Source organism: Galeopterus variegatus, unplaced genomic scaffold (genome assembly GCF_000696425.1).
Source record: "Galeopterus variegatus unplaced genomic scaffold, G_variegatus-3.0.2 Scaffold512, whole genome shotgun sequence".
NCBI lineage: Eukaryota > Metazoa > Chordata > Mammalia > Dermoptera > Cynocephalidae > Galeopterus > Galeopterus variegatus.
In genome coordinates, this window is record NW_007726623.1 from 370,567 (window position 1) to 388,476 (window position 17,910).

The following is a 17,910-nucleotide window of genomic DNA, read 5'->3' on the forward strand; positions in this document are numbered from 1 at the left end:
CACACAGGCTCTGAACAAAACAGCCCAGCAAAGAGAAGGGTGCAGCTGAGCCAGTTTTGCATGGCGTATTCCTGCTGCATGGCAAATGGGGACAGGAGGTGGGGGGTGGGAGAGACCCCCGGATGACAGCAGCCGGCTCTCCCCAGCAGTCAAGTGGGAGTAGGGTAACAGCAGCAGCCCTGCCCTGCCCCAGGCACTGGTCCCGGGACATCGCCTCTTTTAACTCACTCCATCAACAAAGGTGATAGGAACTAGTCTCATTTTTCAGTAGAGGAAACTAAAGCACAGAGAGGCTATTGGAGGGGACATAGTTAGGAACTTAGGTAGCAGCTCTGCAAGAACACCAGCCCAGGCAGTCCAGCCTCCTGGCCTGAGCTCCAACTGGGTAAGGAGGCGACAATGTCATGAGGAGAGACAGGGCAAGCCACCCCTCCGGGGTCCTCAACTCCTCGCCAGCTAACAGGACTGGCTCCTGAGATTCTTCCAGAATGCTTCTTCCACTTCACAGACACTCTCGGCAACCTTGAAAACTCAAGAGTCACCCAGGACTGTCAAGGCGCCTCTTTTTCATGAAAGCAGACGGTATTAGCATGTTCGTTTATTTCTGGCCAGACTGTTAATCTCAGTCATCTATCTAAGTGCTGTTAAAATTGGCTTTAATTTAGTGTTAAGTATTTAAGCTAAAAAAAGAATTCTTTTTCCCATCTCCCTCAGTAAATGAGATTCAGGAGAAAAAGAGATGAGCCCAACTTCTCAACTTTAAATCACAGCCCCACAGATGCAACCCTTTTTCTTATCTCTAGAGTTATTTTTTGGTTTTTGAACAATCACTCGCAGGTGGGTCTTGCCCTCAACAGTGGATAATGGACGTGTTTTTAAAGGTGGCTGGTAAGACTGAGTTCATCTATCCCATCATCTTTGCATCGGGAGTGCAGAGTGTGACAAAGTCTGCAGGGACAGGAAACACTAGCTGCTCCCAAGGTCACCCCACGCTGCCTCACCTCTAGGCCTCTGCTCAGCTGTCCTTTCTGCTCTCCTACCTCCTGCCTCAATCCCAAACTCATTGACCTCCCTCATATTTCAAAGCCAGACATCCCTCCAACACCTCAGCTACAGCCACTGCCTGGAAGTAGAGCTAACTCAGGGCCTCTCGCTGACCAGACTGTAAGCAACTGGATGGCAAGCACTGGGTGCTCTGTTCGTTCGTTCATTCATTCATTCATTCATTCATTCATTCGTCCAGCCAAGATTTGCTGAGCACCTACAACATGCGGGTGCAGCACAGGCACCTGTGCCGAGCCAGGAACACAGCCCGCGTGGTCCTGTCCTCCCCCACACCACACCTGGAAGCTGCTCTCTCCAGTCTAACTTGCTGACCTGCTTTTGAAATCCTTTTCAGAGAGTCAAACTAGTCCAGCCAAGATTTGCTGAGCACCTACAACATGCGGGTGCAGCACAGGCACCTGTGCTGAGCCAGGAACACAGCCCGCGTGGTCCTGTCCTCCCCCACACCACACCTGGACGCTGCTCTCTCCAGTCTAACTTGCTGACCTGCTTTTGAAATCCTTTTCAGAGAGTCAAACTACTGTGCCAAACGAAGACCTCCTAAGTGAGCTTTCTGCAAACCCTGGCTTTCAAGTGAAAGGTGCGAGTCTGAGGGTCCACGCCTGGCCACAGCAAACAGCAATCACGGCCCAGCCCAGCAATGAGGTCAAAGCAGACCCAGGGGTGAGTCCTGAGCTCGGCCATCCATCGGCTGCCTCCCTCTCCCCAGGGTAAATGGGGCAGTCACTGCAATTAGCATGTAGGGTTGCTTTGGCCACAAAGGCCCTTAGCCAGGGCCTGGCACACAGCAGACGCACAATATATGTTAACCACTGCTGCAACAATTACCACCAGCACTCCCAGTCCACAACCACAACCCAGTCAGTACCTCTGAGCAATACACCAGCCCCACACCCATCTGCACGTGTTACCATTTCCTGCCCTGCCCATCCCCAGAGTGGGCACCCTAGCTGGACACTCATGCTCCAGGTTTGGACCCGTCGCTTCTTCCCTGCACCAGTCGGCACAGCTGAGCCATGGGTTGGGGCTTCCCAGACTCACCAGTGACCTTGGCCACGTTCACGGCTTTGAGGCCCATCAGGTCAGGCAGCTGGTCAATGATGACATCCCGGCTGGCCTTGACTTTGTGCACCCGCTCAATGCTGCGCCGCTGCCAGTCGGTCCAATAGATGAAGTCCCCCAGCAGCGTGAACCCGAAGATGTGTGGGAGCTTGTCCTCCAGGAGGGTCTGCCTCTTTGTCCCATCGACATTGATCACCTGCGGATGGCAGAGATGTCAGTCTGGACAGGCCAAGGCCATGCCAACGAGAGCCAACCCTGACCCCGCCTCAGGCTTGACCAGCCTGAAATGAGACAGGTTCAACCCCAGGAGCCTCAGCTCCGCCTGCACCTTGCCAGGTACTGTAAAATGCCAGGTGTCCTGGCTCATTGGGGTGCTGGATAAACGACATTTTCACTGATGGCTTATCCTCAGTTGACAGAGCAGTGGCAGGGCCAGTTCAGGGGTCCTTTCCCATAGCCTCCCCTGTCTAGGGGTGGATATTGTGCTGGGATGGGCAGCATGGTCTGGAACAGGCAAAGCCAACAGGTGTCCCCTCCCTTACCATTGCTGACCCACAGGCAGCAGCTGCTGGAGTACCAAGGCATGGGTCTCAGACCAGAGCATGCTCCGCAGGAAGGAGTCCTGGGATCCATCGACAATGCCCACCCCAGGTGCAGTGGGGGAGCCCCTGACACACAGTTTCAAAAGGCTGAGCAAGGGCAGGACCAGGGTAAGTTTCTCCTACTTCTCTGTGAACAACTTTCTTGCTCAGTCAGGACCAGAGAGATCTGAGGGTGCTTCTTTTTCTAAGCCTGAGCCTGTAAATCTAAGACTGCTTTCTACCCCTGTTTACTCCAAGAAGTAAAAGCTAAATCTTTTTCTTGAAGCATCAATGCTGATTAAAAGCAATACCACAAAAGCCACAGAGGAGAAAATACTGTCAAACATAAAAACGCCGTAACAAACTGAAACACAATGACAACAGGTAAGCTGTGATTCGATGATCCCATAGAAGCTTACGTTAAAAGGAAGACTCGGTAAAGACACAACATCCAAGCTCTCTGGCTCTCGGGAGAGGATGAAAGACACACGAGGCAATTACAGGCAAGCTCCGGCAGGCCTCCTGCAGCCAGATTATATTTTCTGGCTCATCAGAAAAGCTACAAATCCTCCGTTTTGCAGGCTGCAAAAATGCAAGACAGCCTGAGCATGTGTTGAGCAGAAAAAAGACTTCTGTCGTCTGTTGTTGGACAGCACAGGACAAAACTGCCAAGTCCACCAGGAGGGGCAGGCAGCTCTGGGACACACAGCCAGGTCCCTCCAGCTCTGCCCCATGGCTTCTGCGTCCTCAGGGAGTCCTTGCACCCCCATGGACCTCAGTTTCTCGTCTGAGGGGATTAGACTAGCCCAGGAGCTAAAATCACCCAGGGAATTTAACAAAACAAAGAACGATGGCTAGGCCCGACCTGGAGCAATTAAATCAGGATGCAAAGGATCATTAAGGCAGCTCCCCACAGGTGAGTCTGAGGAGCAGGAGGGACACACAGAACGTGCTCAGTCTGACTCCCAGCAGAGGAAGAAGTCAAAACAGAATTCAGAAATAACAGGATCGAATTTGGGATACCCACAAATGCTGGAGCCAGGAGAGGACTTGGGAGACAGATTTTTCTGTTAAAAAAAATCTTTTTCTGTAAAAGAAACTTTTTCTGTAAAGGATAGAAAATATTTTCAACTTTGAGGTCATAATGGCTCTGGAGCAACAAAGCAGCCATGGAGCTGATAGATGAATAGGCATGGCTGTGTGCCAATAAAACTTTATTGGTAACAAAAACTAAGAATGTGGACACTGGAATTTGAATTCCATATAATTTTCACATGTCATGCAATCTTTTTCTTTTGATTTTTTTTCCAGCTATTAAAAATGCAAAAACCACTCTTAGCTTGAGAGTGGTACAGAGCACGCAGCCTGCTGAATCTGGCCTGTGGGCCGTAGTTTTCAACCCCTGCTCTAGGAGTTCCTGTGACCCTGCTTTTCAGGAAAGGAAACTATACCCAAGAGCTTATGCTGCTCCGAGCTGCTGGCTTCTGTCCTCTTCCCAAGGCAAGCAGAACAGACACCTGCCTCTTGGGCCAGCCCATCACAGCACTTGCAGACCAGCAACTGAGGTGGGAAGGGAGCGGGGGAGATCCCAAAGAAGCCCACCCTCAGCCATGCTGAGGACCCGCCACTGTGGGGTCTGCAGGTCAGCCCACAAAGCAGCGGACCCCAGAGAGTCACCTGATGTGCAGTTTCCTTACCGTGAATCCTGCTTCCACTGACTTGATTGCGCAGAGATGTGAGCACGAGACCAAGGCTTTGACAGCACATGTTTAAAGGGCAAAGAGTTCTGCCGTCTGGGGGAATAATTATCACACCAAGACACAAAACCCAAAGTCAAGGGCTACAGTGACTTTGTTTCATGTTTTAAAAAGCCTCACACACACGGCTCGCAGGCCAAAAGCCCAGTGGTCTAACGTCTCTCCCAGTGCCACAGACGGGGGCTGCCAGGGCCTCACCTCCTGTCACTCCTGCAGCGCATTTACTATGGTTGTGCCCAACGTCACCTCCACCCACTTACGATGAATGTCAGAGAAGGGGAAGAGGTTACTCCTGACCTGGTGTGATCAAGCCCCCACCAGGGGTTAGCACAGAGACCCCAACTCGAGCTGTACCCCACAGAGCTCCTTCTGCTTTGAGAGACAAGGTGGCTCGCAGACAAGTGAAATGACGATGACAGTGACGACGACAACCCGTGGCAGGAGAGAGCTCAAGTGCCGGATGGGTGTGAAGGGCTACGGCCTCAGCCTCCAGGCCCCAACCCCGACACTGCCACTTTGGAGATGACAGTGACGACGACAACCCGTGGCAGGAGAGAGCTCAAGTGCCAGATGGGTGTGAAGGGCTACGGCCTCAGCCTCCAGGCCCCAACCCCGACACTGCCACTTTGGAAGGGGAGACCCTCACTGGTAGGTGGAGTGGGTGGCAGGGACGGGTTGTCCCCACCCATGAGACCATGGCATATGAGGGGACCCCAGGCTGCCAGGGGAAAGGGCTGAAGGCAGCTGAGTCTGGGGCTCCGGACAGAGGTCGGGACGAATGGAAATGTTTGGGGGAGGCCCATGCTGGGCTGTCCCGGGCCTGGTATCTGCTCAGGAGCATGGCCAGAGGGAGGGAGGGGTGGAGCCTGAGGGTCATCAGAGACCCCTTAGGGAGAGGATGGATCCTGGTCACTGTCACAAATAAAATTGCATCTTGGGGCACATGACGAGCTCAGTCCTGAGGGGCCCAATGGAGGGTCACAGGTTGGGCTGAGTGTAGCTAAGGGCATCCAAGGGGCTGAAGCTTCCAACCCTGATGGCTCTAGACTTGGGAAGGCGGCTCAGGAGGTGTCCAGGTGTGAAGTCAGCGCAGCACTGGAATTCCTAGTCTGGGAGGCTGGAGAAACAGTGACTGCAGGCACCGTGGGGAAGTGGAGGGAGAGCCGGGGTGGCACCCACAGGACCTCAGCCCACACCCGTTCAGGCCTTGCATACAGTGGGGCAGGTCCCCTGAACACAGCCCCAACCTGCACGTCGGGACACCTGGGTGGGCCCTGCGGGTGGGCAGGGGCACTCAGGGCTGCCTCCCAGAATAAGCCAGCGAGGAAGTGACTGGTGGCTCCAGCTGGTACTGATGATGGTAACTAGCTGGTCTTCAGATAGGGCTGCCACGACTGTGCATTAACTGGGCTGCTGGGAGCTGATTCCAGCACAGCTGTCGCAGACAAGGCCAGCAAGGAGACCCCACCTGGAGGGGCTGTGAGGACCCGCCCACCATCACCACTCCGTCCTGTAAATCTGATCTGTGCGCTGCTAATGCCGTCCAGATGAAACCTGTTCATCAGCTCGGCGTTTCCAGACCTTTGTTCTTCTCCCAATTCATCAAGGGATCAGCCGCAGCTGTCCTGTAAAGTCCTCCTTGGGACTGGGGGCGGGACACCGGGAGCCTGATTACCTCTTCAAAGAGAAGGCCGTTTGTCACCCCAGAAAGCGCCTTTCTTCCGCTGCCTGTGCTCTGCGTTCAGAGCCAGGCCACGCACACAGCCACGCGGAACAGAAGCCTTTCTCCCCTTCCAAGGCAGGCAGCAAGACATGCCCAAGGCTGGCACCCGGGTTCCTTAGCACCCCGCTCAGCGTTCTACTGCCTTCCGACATGACGTGTTAGAGACGTCCCCGCTGCTCAAAGTGTGTCCTGTCTTTCCTGACCCGACGCATACCCTCCCTGACCATCCCTTCCCCTTGGAGTCTGACTGCACTCTCAGTGAGGTCAATGTGGCTCTTTGCACCTTGGCTGCTCCCCTCGAAGGCCTCAGAAGCCACCACAACCCCTAGCAGCAGCCACGCGCCTGGGCCGGCAGCCTGACCCACAGGTCCCTGAGGGGCACTCAGAGGAGCATCTCTTGGGTGCCCCCAGGCCTGGAATACAGCTGGTGTACATTAAGTGCTCAGAAGGTGTTTGCTGATCGAGAGAGTAGCAAACCCCAAGACCCTGGCATGAGAAGCTGGAGTCCACAGCAGGAACGCTCCCAGAAGCTCGCCCACATCAGTGGCCCAGACCCCGGGGCATTTCACCACTGAAAAAATATGCCACGAGGGTTTGTCCCCACAGGAGAAGATGCGCCAAGCTCCAGCAGAAATACGGGACGGTGTCCAGAAGTGATAAACAAACGTGGTCTGTGCACACAACAGAATACTATCCAGCCATGACGAGATGAGGCACCGACACGGTACGGCATGGATGAGCCTCGAAAACGTCACACTATGGAAAGAAGCCAGGCACTGAAGGCCAGAGAGTATGACTCCGTTCACACGAAATGCCCAGAGCTTGCCTGTTCTTATCCACAGAGAAAGTGGCTTAGTGGTTGCCAGAGGCCAGGGGAACCACGGGGGGCTGGGAGTGACTGCTAATGGGCACGGGGATTCCTTTTGGGGTGACGAAAATGTTCTAGACGTAGATCGCGGTGATATTGGCACAACACTGTGAATGTACTCAAAACCGCTGAATTGTTCACTTAAAAATGGCTAAAATGGTCCACTTTATTTTCTCACAATAAAAGGAAAACCATTGCTGTGGGAGTAAACAGAGATGCCTGTCACGGGTCCTGCAGTGCTGGCTGGACACACGCATCCTAACCTGCTCCCGTGGGCAGCGGGAGACACAAAGACAGATCGTGCTCAGCTGCCCTGGAAACACCAGCCTCCGCGTCCAGCTCAGCACCTGGGACACAGGACAGTTAAAAACACGCCATTTACAGGGAGCGCCAGCAGGAAATGGCTACACCTGCAGCTCCTCGGGCTTTTGGGGGGGGTAGGGTGTCCACCCAGCGCCCCCCAAGCCCTGAGTTCCTGTCCCGATGGTGCTGAGGCTCCTCCTGCCTGGGTCAGGACTCCCTGAAAAGAGCGGAGGTGACCCCAAAGGAGATGCCAACAAGGAGGGATGTGAGTGCACGCAGATGGTCCAGAAGAGGAGAGGTACTCACACCAGGGACTTGCCTGCCATGGGGACAAATATAACACACGTGTCACTGGCATCAAGAGCGCCTCAAAAAAAAATGCTCAGTGGAGGCTCCACGGGGGAGCAAAAAGCAAGTTGCCAAAGAACGTGACCAGATGATGCCACTCGAATCATATCCAGCTGAGCTGGCCGCTCAGCTCGTCTGGTTAGAGCCAGGTGCTAATAACACCTAGGCCTAGGGTCCCATCCCCATACTGGCCAGCGTGAAAAATAATGAAATTAAAGCATATGAAAACACGTAGAACAAGACTATCCATTGTTCAGGAAGACATCCATGAAAAAAAAAAAAACGAAACACACCTGTCTTTACCTGCTTGAGACTGAATCGCCAGTTCAGGACAGTGGTTGCTGCTGGTGTTAATCTATCGATAATGCCTTATGTCTTAATCCCGGCTGTGGATAGGCGAGTGCTGTTTATTTTTTGTTATAATCTTGTGTTTTGAAATAGATTAAGCTCACAAGGAGGGGCAAAGTAGTGCAAAGGATGCCCACGTGCCCTTCGCCCAGCTCCCCCCACCCCTGCACTAACATGTCACAGGACCACAGCTTCCTGTGCAACGCTGTTAACCCGGGTACAGGCCCTCTCAGGGCCTTCCTGTACATCAGAAAGTATCACAATACGTTATTTCTTCGAGAATTCCATTTGGCAAAATAGCCGAGCACAGGTATCCACCGATGCCCTCCTGATATGTGGTTGTGCTGCAGGGGCGGCCAGGCCAGGTCTCTGCATGAAACTCGTATCCCACAACTTCTCAAACCAAAACGCTCCCTCGGGACAAAGCAGCCCCCACGGGAGGACCGTGCTGCAGGGGCGGCCAGGCCAGGTCTCTGCATGAAACTTGTATCCCACAACTTCTCAAACCAAAACGCTCCCTCGGGACAAAGCAGCCCCCACGGGAGGACTCACCTCAATTTTGTCCGTCTTGGCGTCCCCCCAGTAGAGCTTCCCCTCCTGCAGGTCCAGGGCCAAGCCATTAGGCCACCCAAGGGACGTGTTCACCAGCACATGCCGCTCCTGCCCGTCCAGGTTGGCGCACTCGATTTTGGGGTTCTCCCCCCAGTCCGTCCAGTACATGAGGCTGGAAAAGAAGCAGACGTCCGTGACAGCGTCCATCTGTCTTATCTCTGCTGCATCCCCAATGCTGAGAGCATCACCCACCCCGCAGTCCCCTAGTACACGAGGTGCTTGTAAACGCTGGCAGACCGAGCGGACGGCAACGGCCCGGGGCGTGCAGCCGGCAGCTCCACTCCAACAGCACAGCCCCCAGGGCGGGCTTCACTACACGGGCCCTTACACTGACGGGGCTGGGGCTCATCTCTCACCCCATGGGTCCACCAACAGGGGATTCCCTGCCAAGGGTCAGGGAGGCCTCACGTCTGACCCATGGGCTGGAGGGGCCAAGCACCAGAGTGAGGCCGGAGGAAGAGTAGAAGCTTCTGCAAGGGGCTGAGGGGCTCCCGTGGACAAGGGACAGGTGACCTTTTCTCTGTGGCTCCAAGAAGGATACTCAAGCCTGGAGTGGCAGCTCGGAGCGGAGGTTTCTGTGCAAGGAACACCAGCCTGTGCTGTCCCCGGGCCACAGGCTCCTCTCCCACGGTGCCCCACGCGGCGGGCAATCCCCCGTCTCCCTTCCATCTCCAGTGCTCATTGCTGGACCCCACAATCTTACACCTGACGGCTGAACCCATTTCCCTCATGGGGGATCCTCAGACTCATGAAATGCAGGGCTAGGGGGACCTTGCAGTCTGCTTCCCCACCCTGCCCATTTCACAGATGAGGACACAGAGGCCCAAGCAGTCAGTGACTAGACAGAATTCACTGGTGGCACAGCAGGGAGTAGATCCAGGGTCTCCTGACCTCAGGGCCAAATTCCCTTCACCTGACCTGACAACCAGTGCCTCTGCCTCTTTGCTCCTAATGCCCTGGTGACCCTGCTCCTCACCCCCATCCACATCCCCTCCAGGGGGACGATGCTGCTCTTCAGCCACCAACAAGGAGCAGCATTCTTCTAACTGCCACCAGGCCCCAGGGCCTCCAGAGGGCTGCTCGAGCCCCGGCTGTCTGCCCAGAGCACTCACTCCACCCCAGCTGCAGCCAGCAGCCCACTGTCTGATCTGAACATACTTCAAAAAGTTCATGGAAAAATGGAATTAACAAATCATTAAATGATATTACAAATCTTTCCACTTGCAGGAAAAGCTCCCCCCAGAGCTTGAAAGCCCCAGGGCAGGGCAACTAGCACAGGCTGCAAATCCTGGCCCCACCACTGCCCACCGTGCACCTTCAGCACATCAGTTCACCTTCTGAGCCTCAGTCCCGTGGGCCATGAAATGAGAACACACTTGGCACCCACTGGGTTCTCCGCAGATGGCAGCCACCACTCCTGACCTCCTCCTATCCTTCCAGCTCCTCCAGGGTATCTTTAGGACACCGGCCCACATCCCGTGCTGAACACAGGTGGTCCTCCCCAGCTCCACCGCCGAGCTCCGCTGCGCCTCATCCCTCAGGGTCTGCCCACGTAGTGTTCTGGGTCATGAGCCAAGGAAGGCCCTCGGCTGCTACCCTCTGCCCAGGTGGGGTGGGGGTCTCACAAAACCTCCCATGCCAACTGAGAAGCTCCCCCTTCTCACAGGATCTGAACGTGGAAAGTCGGAACCAGACTGCCGGGTCCAGTCCCAAACCTGTGTGACCTTGGGCAAGTCCTTCAACCTCTCTGGGCTTCAGCTTTCTCAGGGCTACAACTGTACCTTGCCCACAGGTGACGGGACAATGAAAAGATTCGTGGTGTGTTAAGAACTTAGAAGAGGCCCGGCCTGTGATGGGCCACAGTGGCCATCCCTACTGCCACTTTTCTCATCCTAGATAGTACCCAGGTGGGGCTGCTCCATTTTACAGATGAGGAAACTGAAGCCCTGGGGAGAAATGACCTACCCCAGGTCTCCAGGGCTTTCTACACAGGCACGCACAGTCTGCGTCAGGGCTTCTCAAAGTCTGGGCCAAGGACCAGCATTATGAGCATCACCTGGAGCTCGTCAGAAATGCAGGTTCTCAGGCCCCACCCCAGACCTCCTCAAACAGAATTCTGGGGGTAGGCCCAGCCATCTGCATTTTTACAAGCCCTCCCTCCAGGGATCCTGATGCCAGAGAATGTTCCAGAACCAGTCTATATAAATCTCCCCCTCATATGTGCTTAGCCTGGTTGCCGACTCCCAGCCCCAGCCTTACCCCATCACAGGGTGCAGGACGATGGCCCGGGGCTCGTCCAGGTCCTCAGACACCAGGATCTTGCGGGAGGTGCCATTAAGGCGCGTCACCTCAATGCGGTCAGTGCCTGTGTCGGTCCAGTAGAGGTTGCGGGCCACCCAGTCGACCGCGATGCCGTCGGGGTCATTGATCTCAGTGTTGACCAGTGTCTGCGCCCCTGACCCGTCCAGGTATGCCCTGCGGATGGCCCGCACCTCGTCGTCAGTCCAATAGACGTAACCCTCCAACGGGTCGTAGTCGATGGCAATTGCATGCCGGATGTCATCCACCTGAAGCACGATGTCGGTGAAGTCCGGCGTGTCCAGCGAGATCCTGCGCAGGTCTGTCCGCCGGGCTAGCAGCAGCACCTCCTCGGCCCCTGTGGAGACATGAGCAGCGGGGTCAGGGCCTGGGGCAGGCACAACAGGAGTGAAGTCCGGCGTGTCCAGCGAGATCCTGCGCAGGTCTGTCCGCCGGGCTAGCAGCAGTACCTCCTCGGCCCCTGTGGAGACATGAGCAGCGGGGTCAGGGCCTGGGGCAGGCACAACAGGGGAGGGTCTCGGCCAGGTCTCCAGGCGCTTCCTTGCACAACAGGTAACTTAGGTAGCATGTGCCGTGCTCATCCCACAGCCACCAGTTCATCCTCAGGACAAGGATGAGGTTGGAACCATTTGTTTCCCCATATTACAGACGAGAAAACTGAGGCACAGCTAAAAGCCACACAGCCTGGCTTCAACCACTGCATGAAGCTGCCTCAGTCAGTGCCTCCTTCTCTCCTGCAAGCCCCTCTCCTGGCCACAAAGCAACCCCAACCACAAGTCTTGCCCAGGCACCCAGCTGCAGACCCCGCTCGCCAGCCACACTCCTCCAAGTCCCCAGCAGGCCCCACCTCCTAGGAGCTCATCCTTCCTGGCTCAGCTCAAACGCCACCTCTTCCCTGAAGCCCTCCATCGTCCCCCCCCCACCCGAGAAGCAGCTTCTGGCCCTGTGACCGCACCTTGGGGGCAGCTGCCCAGTCTTTCTGTTTGTCACCAGGCTCCTAGGCAGGACCAGAAACACCTGTCAGGTGAGTTAAGCTCTTAATTCACTCCACAGACATTCACGGAGCACCGGCATGGAGGGAAATCCCAGCTCAGAGACGCACAGCGCACTTTCAGCTGTACCAAGAGCTAATGTGGAGTTTAGGGACCATCTGCCACACCAGACAACTGAGGCAGGACACAGAAATATCTCCAGAGCCACGCATGTTCTGACCCAAGGCAGGATGAGACCCTGACTCCTCAGACGGGGAGCTACCATGGCCTGCTGTGGCCTCCACACAGCTGGGCCTTGAGAACAGGCCACTGAAATGTAGCAAAAGCCCCATGGAACTCAGACCTGGTGTCTACACAGGTCCTGCAGTGGGAGGTCCCATGGGGAACGGACAAGGCACCGTCTACATGCTTCAAACCACGTTTCAGGACCACACCACGAAGTCTCACCCCACAGCCACCAGAGTCTCTGCTGCACCCTGGGACAGCTTGGAGGCTGGGCCGCTCACGATGTGGGTGGACAGGGGTTCAGAGTGACGCTCAGGTGGGTGAGTAACGAGAGAGCCCTGCCCCCCCACGATGCCTGCACAGCCAGGCTGGATGCAGAAGAATGCTCAGATGATTGTGGTCTCAAGTAAAAGCCCCTCCTCTAGCTCAGGGTAAGATTTGCCAGGCTGCAGGATCTGCACGTGTAAAATCCCCAGAGAAAGCCATCTCTCCGCCAGGCACCTGTGCCCGGCCTAACTCATGAGAGGGCCTGACGACAACGGTCAATGCAAGAGAAGCTAAACCCAGCTTCTCCCGGCTGCTGAGCAGCACTCTGGACGGGGCCTGCCGTGCGCAGAGCTCCAGGAAAGCAGAGCCTACAGGGAGACAGGCTGCCGGTGGTTGCCCTGCATCTCCAGGCCCAAGGCCCCAGCACCCCCTCAGGACCCCTCACCATCCACTCTGGCTGCAGGCAGCCATGGAGACCCTGCTGGCCCTTCACTTCCCACACTGTCCTCAGTGGTTCCTCTGATCTCTGGAGCTCGGTTTGGGGAGCAAGGGGTTACAGATCCTCTTCTGAACCCCTGTGGGCCACCCCCTACATGCTTCCAACCCCCAAGGGTCTGGGTTGGAAACCATACCATGGGGACGGGCCAGCTGGCTCACTTGGGAGAGCATGGTGCTCATAACACCAAGGTCAAGGGTTTGGATCCCCATACCTGCCAGCTGCCAAAAAAAAAAAAAAAAAAAAGAAAACCACACCTTAAGAGCAAATGCTGGGTAGGAGGGTCCAGGGAAGGGAGAGGACCCTACATATGCAGTGGCATTTGGCATTCGTGTTCTGGTTCTGTCCTGGGTCTTCTCTGCTGTGATTTATCAGAACTTGCAGCAGAAGTTTCCTGTGGAGCCTCATGCAGATGTGGGGATCCCAGGGTGGCTCTAACCCTGACACAGATACCTCCTGAGGCTGCTGGGTTCAGCACATGGCACCCCTCCCTCAGAAGTGGGTCATTGCCCATTCATTTGTTCCAGCCCTTTCTCAAGGACCCATAGAACTAAGAAGGTCAGGGCCAGAGCCACTTCTGGTGTTCTGGGGCCACTCACCTGTAGCCACAAAGCAACACAAGAGACAGAAGCGGCCCCAGCCCCTGCAGCCAACTGTCCAGTCTTCTCAGTGCCTGGACAAACTGCAGCCTTCAAACAACAGAGGGCCTCCTGCACCCCAGTGTTGCTCCAGGGTCCCGGCACCCTGCATTTTAGCCACTTCTGACTCCCGCTCAAAGCCCCAGAGATCATAATCCGATTCTGCCACTAGAGGGCGTACATGTGACAGCAACAGCTTCATAAGCCATGGGCTGGGGAAACTGAGGCAGGCAGGAAGGAAAAGTGAGGCAGCAGGCAGCACTCAGAAGGTGCCCCGAGTGACCGACTGCAATGGAAACTTCTGAGATACAAATTCAGATTTAGTTAGAGGAGTTCACACAAGTTCTGGTTTGGTGTGTGATGGCAGTGGGGAAGGGGAACTCTGAATTTCAACAGATTTTCTCTCTGGGCACCACTCTCAGAGTGTGCTGTTGACACCCAACCTGTCCTTCAAGGTCCAGGAGGCCTTTCCTCCCCACAACACCCCAGTGTATGGGCTGCCCCTCCCCCAACAGTCTGCCCCCTGTCAGGCTCCAATCCTTGCTGGCTTACAGGGGATTCTGGCACATGCCCCCCTTTGCTCTCCGCAGACCCCAGAGCAGGCGCCAGACTTGCCTGTGAGAGGTAGCTCTGCATCCTCAGACAAGCAGGGAGAATTCAGGACAGAAATCTCCTGGCTCTGCCCCAACTGTGTGACCTTGGGCAGGTCCCTTAACCTCTCTGGGCCTGTTACCTCATCTACAGTGAAAAATCAGCCACACCTGATGGTATCTGAGTCCCCATCTAGCTCTGACAGCAAGGGGACCATCAACCAAACTCCACTGAGGGTTCGGGCTGAATCGGCCACCATGGGGGGTGGGGAGGTTGTGAAAGCCGTATCCGAGGAGGTGTCCGGAAAACTTTCCAAAGAGGCTGTCGAGGACAGCTCACTGAGCAAGACAGAGGGTGTATGGTGGAGCCCGCGTGACCCCAGGCAGTGTCTCCATCATGACTCCACAGAAAACGCTGGTCCCCACAGAAACTGACGCTCAGTCCCAAACACATTTTGAGTCTGTTTTACCCAGCCCTGTTGCCATGATCCTAATACAATCATCTAAAATAGCACAATTTTCACACCAATCCTTGAGGCAGGATTATGCCTCATTTTACTGATGAGGAACCTGACACACAAAGAGGTTAAGCTCCCAGCCCAAGGACACACAGCGACAGATGGGAAAATAAGGTCCCCCTAACGCTTGGATCCCTGGAGCCAGCACACCCATGGCTGTCTTGGTCATCCCAACAATATCTGTGTGGGCAGTTCCTTTAGGCCAGGACCTGAACCAGCTACTGGGGATGGAGGAGTGGGCAAAACAGACTCGAGATCTGCCCTCACAATGCCCTCATGGTCACAGGGCAGAGACCTTAAGTAGACGAGGCTACCAGTGAATACATAACCACAAACTAACTGGTGCTGGGAGGAAAGCTAGGGTTACGGGGTATAAGAAGGGGTCCTGCTGGGATCAGGGTCTGCTCTCCAGTTTGCTGTCACCACATGGCAGATGCAGGCAGAGTGTCTCAAACAGGCCTAGAGCCATCAGGGGCTGAGCACACCAGGTCCCAGCCCTCATGACCAGGTTGACACAAAGCCTCAAGCAGACCCCACCATCAGCAACCCATTCTCACATCCCTGGTGATTGATGCAGCAATTCATTGCTGGGATAAATCTGTAGGTGTTAAGTGACTCAAAAGGGGGGTCTCTGACACCTCTTGGGCTACAAGGCCTTTGAGGTTTTTGAGTCTTGCAGAGAAAAATGCAGAGACCAGGACACCTGGTGGGGAGCGAGACCCAGCCCGTTTGCCTGAAGGTCTGACATCCCGTGGTGGGAGACTCTGTCCAGGGCCAGGCCTGTGGGAGCAGCTGCAGGCCTAAGCTCCACTGGACACCTGCCAAAACTGGTGCCCGCAGTTGGCCTCCGAGAAGGTTCTGTTTGTAGCGAGGTGCAAGCAGCCGCCCTGCAGGCCTGCGGGTGGTGGGGTGGGCGGGAGGACTGTGCTGGGCCATGAAGAGGAGAGGCCAGCCCCCTCCAGGAACCAGCCACAGAGCCTGGGCAAGAGTTTGTTTCAATGCCAGGGAAGTAAACTGTTTAGAAACTAACAGTTTGGCCAAATGGTTTTCTTTGGGGTTGTTTAAACAAATAGCTTGCCCCATAGCATTGCCAAAGAAAGTGAGACTTTCCCCTCACCGGCCGGGCAGCAGTCCCTGGTGCCTCCTCCAGCGCGTTCCTGACCTCTCCCTCCCTCCCTGCACGCACACACGCTGGACAGAAGGGGACATCCCCGCCACAGGGCCCCTGGCAGGGGGCATTCTTCCCAGACAAAAAAGCAGTCCTGAGGGGTGCAGGACAAGTCCAGCTCAACACCCCCTCCCTGCCAGCATCCATCCAGGCCCAGCAGCCCCCACCCAAACCCACAGACCAGGCAGGCTGTGCAGCACATCACCACACACTGGGGGTCTTCTAACACCAGCAAGGTACTTCCACACAGCTCTCGTGTCACCAGAAATCCTTGGAGTTCCTTGGCATGTGGCCTCATCACTCCAACCTCTGCCTCTGACTTCACATGGTCTTCTTTCCTGTATCTCTGCATCTCTCTCTTTTTCTACGGACACCAGCATTGAGGGTTTGGGGCCCACCCTACTCCAGTACAACCTCATCTTCACTTGATTACAGCTGCAAAGACCCTGTTTCCACATTAGGTACACAGGCTCCAGGGGTTGAGACTTCAACATTTCTTTTTGGGGCCACAATTCAACCTGTCACTGGTGGGGAGCACAGGGTAAGAGAGAGCTTCGGCAAAGCTTCAGCAAAGGGAAGGACCCCAGGCAGCAGGGACAGCCTGGCAACAGCACGGCCCGGGGGGCGCAGCTGCCCTGCAGCGGGTGCAGGAATGGGGCCGTCGGGGCTGAGCTTGCGCTGGCAGGCTGGGTGCGCACCACGGAGTCGGGGCGGTCCCACAGGCCACGCCGCCAAGGACACACTGTGTGCAGGATGGGGTCAGCTCCAAACCCAGCCCCGTCCTCAAGGGAGCCTCCTGCAAACTGCACACCTCCTTGCAGCAGGCTCCCAACCACAAACACATACAGGCACCCACCCTCGCACAAAAGCCTGGCAGGAAACACGCGCAAATGTCAACAGTGGTTGTCCCCAGCCACTCCTATCCCTCCTTCTAGTTCTCTAACAGGGCGGGCAAACGTTTTCTGTAAAGGGCTAGAGAGTAAGTAAATACACGCAGTGTCACGGGCCAGAACAGTCTCTGTCGCCACTTAGATGGCACATAACTGAGTGAGCGTGGCTGTGTGCAGACTTTAGTGATGGCCACTGAAATCTGAATTTCATATCATTTTCACATGGCACAAAACAGTTTTCTTCTGATTTTTCTTCTCAACCATGCAATAATGTAAAAACCACTCTGAGCTCTCAGGCCATACAAAAACTCAGTGAGCCATTAGTGTGCCACCCCTCATACAAGAGGTACATGTGACTTTTATAATATTAGACAGTAAATTATAGTACTAGAGGAAAGGCGGGGGGGAGACACTGGGTACAGGGAGCTCTCTGTGTCTACCATTCGATTTTTCTGTAAACCTAAAGTTGCTCTCCGAAAAATAAAGTCTTCATTTTTTTTAAAGTAAATTAAAAGATATACAACGCTAAAAAAAAAAAAAAAAAAAAAAAAAAAAAACCCACCAAACCCTAGTAATAAATGGGCAAAGACCATAAGCAAATTAACAGAAGAAAAAGCACAGTTAATAAACACAGAAGATGGGTAACTTTTCAGCAATATGCAAATACGAGGAGTCTTGAAAATTTTCATGTTAAGATTCATATTATCTTTTAATTCTGTTTTTCCATTTCCATTTCTATTTTGAACTTTTTTTTTTTTCCTTTTTGTCTTTTTTACTGACCAGTAACAGGATCGCAACCCTCGGTGTCGCGCCCGTACCGGGGACCGGCAACGGGATCGCAACCCTCGGTGTTGCGCCCGCACCGCGCTCAGCCAGTGAGTGGGAACCGGTCTCCACATGGGATCCGAACCCTCGGCGGGAGCGCCGCCGCGCTCCCAAGCGGTGCACTCTCCAGTGCGCCACCGGGCCGGCCCCTATTTTGAACTTTTTGAAGTGCCCGCACAGAAGTGAGCCGCCCAGTCGCTGTCACCACTCAGGTCGAAAGCCTTGTTCAACACTTGCTGCGGGTGCATCTCCCGCCTCTCCTGCTTCTTGTTTCCTGGACAGAAAACTGGGACCCTCTGACCTTATTTCCCTCTA

The 17,910-nt window shown here is 55.0% G+C and overlaps 1 protein-coding gene across 1 annotated transcript in view; it reads right to left on the reverse strand.

Moving 5' to 3' along the window:
• Positions 1-17,910, reverse strand: part of LRP5L (low density lipoprotein receptor-related protein 5-like) — a 34,026-nt gene that overhangs the window by 610 nt on the left and 15,506 nt on the right. Inside the window, exons 3-5 of the mRNA XM_008569568.1 lie at positions 10,927-11,323; positions 8,608-8,779; positions 2,107-2,323 (exon numbers count right to left, since the gene is read on the reverse strand). Coding sequence (XP_008567790.1) covers positions 2,107-2,323; positions 8,608-8,779; positions 10,927-11,323 — 786 coding nt within the window. The remainder of the gene's footprint in view (positions 1-2,106; positions 2,324-8,607; positions 8,780-10,926; positions 11,324-17,910) is intronic.